This window comes from Pieris rapae, chromosome 9 (genome assembly GCF_905147795.1).
Source record: "Pieris rapae chromosome 9, ilPieRapa1.1, whole genome shotgun sequence".
In the NCBI taxonomy this organism is placed as follows: Eukaryota; Metazoa; Arthropoda; class Insecta; order Lepidoptera; family Pieridae; genus Pieris; species Pieris rapae.
In genome coordinates this window covers 381717-388701 of record NC_059517.1, presented here as the reverse complement: position 1 = coordinate 388701, position 6985 = coordinate 381717, and the positions used below count along the sequence as shown (strand labels likewise).

Sequence of the window (6985 nt, the reverse complement as noted above, 5' to 3'; positions counted from 1 at the left end):
TCTATGCTGCCACAATAAGCATTTCAACAGCAATACTTGCGAAACGTGCCCGGGCGCACTCCTAAACTATTTGCAGTCAAGTGACAAAATGGCGGACAAAGCACACTACAAACAACTGCAAACATAATATATAGAGCGACAACTACCGCCAATGCGTTCACGGCCGCTGCATACAGGTGTCAGCCTTTACCGTTGACATCGTACCGCTCGTGTCTATGAGCCCTTAGAAGACCCATAAGTGGGTTTATTTATTAGGTTTTTTTAAACTTTAAATGTGACTGAATGTAAGTAAACAGCAATCGGCAATGCTTTTTACTATTGACAAAAGTATAAGATGTAATTCTTAATATATTCCAAAATGTTTGTGTGTTGACATGAATGTTGTCTAGGGGTTGATCTGCAATTTAGGTATTTGAAAATATGTACTAAATTGTTTATTTACAAATTGTATGTGTATTTTATAGAAAAATAAATAAATCAATAAACTTGTGTTTTTTGGAAATACTTAAAAATAAAAGTCATTAAGGGCAAATATTTTATTGGAAATAAACACACTATTACATAAACATTACTGAGTTAATATTGTATAAAAACTAGTTAGTAAACTAAAACTGAAATTCTTTAATTTCAAACTACTTACGTACTTTGAGATAATTGTACTCCATTTTCATGTGGACTTTGGCATCTATTTTTGTTTATACAGTTAACTACATGAGCATTGTTCACAAATATTAATATCGTTATAAGTACATACTTATATTATCAGTATATAAATCCCTATAAAAACTTTCTTACCGAAATTAAGATTAATTCGATATACATGCTTTTCAAGCGCTTACGAGGCACAAATTGTTAATTCTTATATATCATAATTCATACACAAAGTAAAATACAACAAGGTATTTGTCGAAATATGTGAGACACCATTTGAGCAAACCTTAAAACTAATGATTTAGATCTCATTTTTATTAAAAAAACAATAACACTCAATCGATCCGCACTAATTTATACAATATGAAATACCCAGTCATTATAAATCTTGAGGAAACACAAATATTTCGGTGCAGTGAACATTAATAAATGATTAATGAAGCAGATCTAGTATCATATATATTTTAATTTGTTCAATCGATAAATTATCAATATTTTAATGGGCGACTCTTACTGTTAGACTATGAAATGAACAATTGTACAATATATTAGAGAAAATTTGGTTTTTACGTCGTAATTATCAATGTTAATAATTTGAGTTTGTTTGTTCAGTTAAAACTGTATGGACTAACGTGCTTTTCGCGTTATATATCCGCGTGAATAAGCTATAGGCCTTATCACGGAAATATTAATATATAAATCTATTAGCCTAATTGAATACATAATATATTTTAATTAACTACTCACTAAATCATAAGTAACATACATTTTAAACTAAAATAAACCCAGATTTAAACCGGTGGTACCAAAATGGCAAAAATAATTCATACCTATATTATTTTTATACATTATGAAATAAAATCTAAATAATATTCCTTCAATTTAATGTAAACTTATAATAAATGTATATAATCTGTAAAATATTTTGCTATAGTTCCTAAGATAAAAGTTTATAAATCGGTATTTTAAGTATTAATTGATTAGCATTTCGTTTGTGATTTGGCCCCGGATTAATTTAATTCTAAAACTTGACCCAAAAAATATTCTTTACAAAGACCACTCAAAATTCACAAAATAATAATCGATTTCCTATTAGCATATACTAGATTATTTTAGGCAGTAAAAACGAGGGTACTCGTTTGCAATATCTCTGCCAGGCGGCCCCATAACGCCTCCTACACCTGCAATGGTCCCGCCAAGCTCGATGTATCAAAACCACTATCGGAAGTAAAGCCGGAAGAGCAGCTACGGGCCGAGATGACAAAATACCAGGTAAAGCTAAAGCTAAATGCATAATAATATCGCCCAAATAATTCGGATGCCGCACGAAGCCCCACAAGTTGGCGAGAAGAATCTTCTTACCGTGAAACGTTGGCATCGAGTCGAGATCTAAAACAGAATATTTACTTTAAAAATCCATAAAACAAATGCGATGTTTGTTACTACTACTAAGCCACTTGACAAATTTGAATAAATTTCTATACATTCAAAAAAGACATGTTATCCTATACAAAAAACTACTAAATTTTTATAACAATGTGAATCTTTAAACTTTTTTCAATTAATAAAGCATACAAGGGTGACATTTAAAATAATTCTTATTACAATAAACCACTAAGTCATACAAACATTAATAAATCATCTGAACAGGAAAAATAATACTTACGAACTGTTGTTGGATCTAGTGGATTTTTCCTGAACCTGTGTTTTATGTCGTTACTGACAAACATAAAGACAAATCCAAATAAGAATAATGCACTTGCTGCTATCAAAGTATTTGTACGTAAACTTAATCCAGAGTCTGCGACATATTTTGAAATACTTGTAAAATAAAATGGGTATAATGCTGTTGCAGTTAACTGCATATAACCCAGGCCCTCGTATTGCCAGTAAAATGTAGTTACAACCTTGTATTCGCATATAACAAAGTAAAGAGCATACATTATTTGCATCAAGGTGAATATGGCAAGTGTTGGCCTGTATTGCACTTTGCTTAGTATCTCTTGATAATTAGTCAAACTTATGTTTTCAAGGTTTTTTACTTCAACATGAAAACTCTGTTTTAATACAAGAATCAATAGTGTAAGCTGAAACAAAAAATACGCTGTAATTATGAAAAATATAAAAGCTGCTTTATTTCTAACATTAAAAAAAAAGTATACTTACAGTGGTGATATTGCACACTCTATATGTCCATAACTTTATATTAAATTTATTTATCTGCGGGTAGACTTCTCGACCAATAAAAAAATTGTAGAATGCATATTTAGAGTTTCCATAGGGATTTAAATCATTCTCATTCATATTTCTAGCTTTCAAATAAAGAAACACAGACAAAACAACTGCTATTAAAAAAGATACAACTCCTAGCTGTAAGTGCGAGTCCAATATTGTATTAACATTAAATATTTTATAGAAATTCAGAGAAAACAGTACGGTCAGGGTAACTATACTTGCGAAAAGAGCGTTGAAGCTAAACTTTTTACCTACACCGTCTACTTGTTTACTTCCAAACACCGGTAACATATGAATTACAGCTTGTAAAATGTTTTGAACAAGAATAATCACCAATGAGGGCACAGTAAACCATAATTTATATTCAGTTAAATCTAAGTGTATATTGTGAGAACACATTTTAGTACATGAGCTTAAAATCCCAAATGCAATTAGTGGAATAATGAACATCAAAGCTATAGCACCAAATACCCCACCAAACTCGAATTTGTTATTAACTTGTGCCAATGAAACTGTGCTTGGAACAGGTGTAGATAATTTTCTTACAACAGATGTTGATTTTCCTCGGAATAGCACTTCAGATTCATCATCAGAAAATGTATCTATAGTTTTGCTTACACTCTTGCTTAATGAAATGCTTAAGGATTTACTTAAACTTCTTCTTATGTCTGGTTCTTTTTCCAGAAAGTCACCTAGCCGACTCGATCGTCTAGGCGCAATATCAACTGAACGGCGGTCTCTTAAACTATATTCACTAAAGTCTGTGCTATCAACACCATTTAACTCATCTTCAATTGATTTTATTGGAATATCTTTGACAGTATACTCAATACGCTTGGACCGCGTACTACGAAAAACTTCCAGATTAGCAGAGAAGTCTTCCAACTTGACTTCTGCATTCTGTATTGGTGCGCGCTTTGCGGGAGACTTGGAAACTGATTCGCCTTTCTCTATAACTGTTTTTGAGGAAGACTTACGAGCTGAGTATTTCAAAGTAGGTTTACGACTGGGAGACTTTCTAGCAGGCGATTGGCGAGTTGTACGCTCTGTAAATTCTTTACGGTTTCTGGCGGGAGATCGCGATGGCGATGCAACTTTTCTTCGGCGAGAAGGGCTTGTATCGGCTATATTAGCCCTAACACGTCCACTTCTTGTAGACATTTTCAATAATTTACAATGATGCACAGCTTATTTGTTTAAATGGCTAAAATTATCACGCCACCACACGCAACGAGATCGTTATTACCTTTAGACACATATTCACAAAACCAAATAAACTTATAAAATTAATTTTAATATTGGAACACACAATCGTTGTACCGGTAGCACGTAGAATTCAATATTAACTACAAAATATTACAATTAGATAAATATTCAAAATATCAACAAGCAACGCTACAACATGCGTCAGTCCACAACGACGCATAAATAATTTGAAAAAAGAACTCTCCATTCTGATTGGTCTAAAAGACGTTGTTATATTAAGGATCCGGATATGATAATTGCTATCTCTTTTCAATATGCTAGTTAGAAAGAGAAAAGTATAAAGCCAGTAATATAAGGCAGAAGCGTCACAACCGGCTTGGGATAGTAGCAAGTTGTTACGGAAGTTTTTTTTCATCTTATTTATGGTTATAGTTTTAAATTTATGCCAGGTCAAAGCCGGGACGTTTGATTTTGGTCAATATAACCGTGGTTTTAGCCAAGATGCCTTAACAGTAGTGTATGTAGAAAGTCGAAAACTAAATTACAGTCCGTTCAAATTTTCAAACAAAAGTTATAAACGATGTCGTAAACGGTTTTAACAGTAGATAACAGTAAACGCTTACTTTTTTACCGTCACAAATCTGTGGTATTTATCCGCTATATTTTATCTCAACCGCTGCCGCAAGTACTGTATTCGCGAACGCCAAATATTTTTACTACCTATGATTGTAAAATAAAATTGGTAGGTTTATTCCAAAATATGATACAAAATCGTTTTCTAATTGACTGATAGTTTATAACACTTTTAAAACGATTGAAGATCAAAAGCCACGGCAAAATCAATTCAGGTTTTTTACCACGTGATCTGAACCAAAACAATAGACAATAGAAAATTTCGAGATTCAAATAACCATAAAAATTCGTAAGTATATCAACGACGTTATAAATTAAATAAGACAAGACAATTTTCTTATTACTGTCTATTCTAAACACCAACTTTTAAAAGGGTTTCATCAAACAGTTTTTCCATATGAATATATATTTATTATTATTTTATTTTTAACAAACAATATAGCTTATAACAAATGCTTGGAAACATAATTATAAAAAAATTAAAATGCACCATAATTAAGATTGTGATATCAAAAATTTTCAAATAAATCATTGTATTTTTGTGTACATTTTACCAATATTTTTCAAGGTGTTGGACCAGGTTCGTAGGATCTACATTTGGCCCATGTCTTTCCACGGGCACTCCATCTTTGTCTATGATGAACTTTGTAAAGTTCCACTTAATGAATGAACCCAGTGTTCCACCTTGCTTATTCTGCAAAAAAAGTGAAATATTTTTAGAAGTAAATTACAATACAGTTCTAAATTCTGTGTAGCATTTACATGCATAAACAGGTAAATTCTTTTCATCTGGTAAATTGAGGACATAGATTGATTACAAAAAGCAATTTTTTTGTACTTTTTGTAAAGTGACCAACTTATGTAAATACATATTAATTTTTTAATTTGTCCTTTATAAATAAAAACTTACATTGAATACGCATGGAATACCTTTTTATTTCTTTTAGATTTCTGACTTTAATTCTCATATCAATTAAGAAACTTTATAGATAAAGAGTTATAAATAGAAAACTGCACCTTCAAAAACTTCCACAGCGGATGAGCTGAATCACCATTTACATCAATTTTTTCAAATAAGTCAAATTTTACTTTACGCTCCGAAGCAAAACAAACAATGTCTTCTGAATTACCAGGCTCTTGTCCAGCGAACTGATTGCATGGGAATGCTAAAATCCTTAAACCTGAAAAAAAGTAAGTAAATTAAACTAAGCAACTCTGTTTCAGTAATTTCTGCATATTAATTTAAATAGACATTTATAATTTTATCAGACAAAAAATGTTTATTAATGGTGTCTATTATAACAATCTAAAATATCCACAAGTACTTTTATCTTGAAGGTTCCCAACTTCATCATGATTTTGTGAGTTAGCTAGACAAAGTAATTTATAATAAACAAGGGAAATATATTATATATAACCAGATGGTCATTTGGCATATGTAATTACCACATACCTCGGCTTTCACCATAGTGATCAAATAATTCATTGAGTTGTTTGTAATTATTTGCTGTTAAACCACATTGAGATGCAACATTTACAATAATACAAACATGACCTTTGTAGACGTCCAATTTGACATCTTCACCTTTAATGTTTTTTACCGTAAATTCGTGAATGCTTGAAGCACTTTTGTAATCAGGGTTGTTATCTGTCATTTTCCTGAAATATCACCATAATGGGCCACAATGAATAATAAGAAAAATAACAAGTCGTGCAATTACATTGTCATTGATTTTTTTCTGCATACAGCCAGTATTGCATAATCATTAGCTAAACCATAACAGCACTTACAAATAATATAAGATTAAGGATACTAAATTATATAAACTCACAAAGCACTTATTTGTAGACGTGAAACACAATATAAATTGGTTACAGCAGGTACTACAAGCTTCGAAAGAGACCTAAATCCGATTGTCATGTTTATTTATTTATCGGCATTTGATAAATCGGCTCGAATTTACACAGATGTAAAATACGTAACCACTCACGAGTCATGAGTCATGACACTTGACAGTAATAACAATTTGAACACCATAAAATAAACTACAGTTTGATGGCGGGTTTTTGGATGTTCAAATAAATGAAAGTTTTTGTTAGAAGCTAAGTGTCAACTGGCTTTCGCCGTTGGTCTTTTCCGCTAAAAAAACACCCTTTGTCACTACTCCTCTTTTCGAGAACGACGAGCAGTTTCGCGGTCACTTGGAGGGAAATGCTAAATTAGCCTCCAAAAAGCTTTGTGAACTCAGCAAGGCGAGAC

At 31.8% G+C, this 6985-nt stretch overlaps 2 protein-coding genes across 3 annotated transcripts; both read right to left on the bottom strand.

The window, feature by feature from the left end:
• Positions 1 to 523: 523 nt before the first annotated feature.
• Positions 524 to 4485, bottom strand: LOC110992619 (delta(14)-sterol reductase TM7SF2). The gene is made up of 3 exons (XM_022258506.2): positions 2818 to 4485; positions 2318 to 2738; positions 524 to 2040 (listed from the first exon to the last, which is right to left on the bottom strand). The coding sequence occupies exons 1-3, from the start codon at positions 4045 to 4047 to the stop codon at positions 1754 to 1756; spliced, it is 1938 nt and encodes a 645-aa protein (XP_022114198.2). The 5' UTR covers positions 4048 to 4485; the 3' UTR covers positions 524 to 1753.
• Positions 4486 to 5113: 628 nt separating this feature from the next.
• LOC110992621 (probable phospholipid hydroperoxide glutathione peroxidase) lies at positions 5114 to 6717 on the bottom strand. Of its 2 annotated transcripts, none has more exons than XM_022258509.2 (4): positions 6558 to 6717; positions 6179 to 6384; positions 5743 to 5906; positions 5114 to 5419 (listed from the first exon to the last, which is right to left on the bottom strand). In XM_022258509.2, the coding sequence occupies exons 1-4, from the start codon at positions 6644 to 6646 to the stop codon at positions 5276 to 5278; spliced, it is 603 nt and encodes a 200-aa protein (XP_022114201.1). In that variant the 5' UTR covers positions 6647 to 6717; the 3' UTR covers positions 5114 to 5275. The 2 variants fall into 2 exon arrangements, with proteins under 2 accessions (XP_022114201.1, XP_022114202.1); XM_022258510.2 differs by having other exon boundaries at positions 6517 to 6653.
• Between the last annotated feature and the right edge of the window lie 268 nt (positions 6718 to 6985).

Coding starts and splice junctions, on each gene's coding strand:
- LOC110992621 (XM_022258509.2), bottom strand. CDS start 6,646: ATGACAATCGGATTTAGGTCTCTTTCGAAGCTTGTAGTACCTGCTGTA. Junction 6,385..6,557: donor CGTCTACAAATAAGTGCTTT/GTGAGTTTATAT, acceptor GTGATATTTCAG/GAAAATGACAGATAACAACC. Junction 5,420..5,742: donor CGCTGTGGAAGTTTTTGAAG/GTGCAGTTTTCT, acceptor CTTTTTTTGCAG/AATAAGCAAGGTGGAACACT.
- LOC110992619 (XM_022258506.2), bottom strand. CDS start 4,047: ATGTCTACAAGAAGTGGACGTGTTAGGGCTAATATAGCCGATACAAGC. Junction 2,739..2,817: donor GAGTGTGCAATATCACCACT/GTAAGTATACTT, acceptor TTTTTGTTTCAG/CTTACACTATTGATTCTTGT. Junction 2,041..2,317: donor ACTAGATCCAACAACAGTTC/GTAAGTATTATT, acceptor ATTCTGTTTTAG/ATCTCGACTCGATGCCAACG.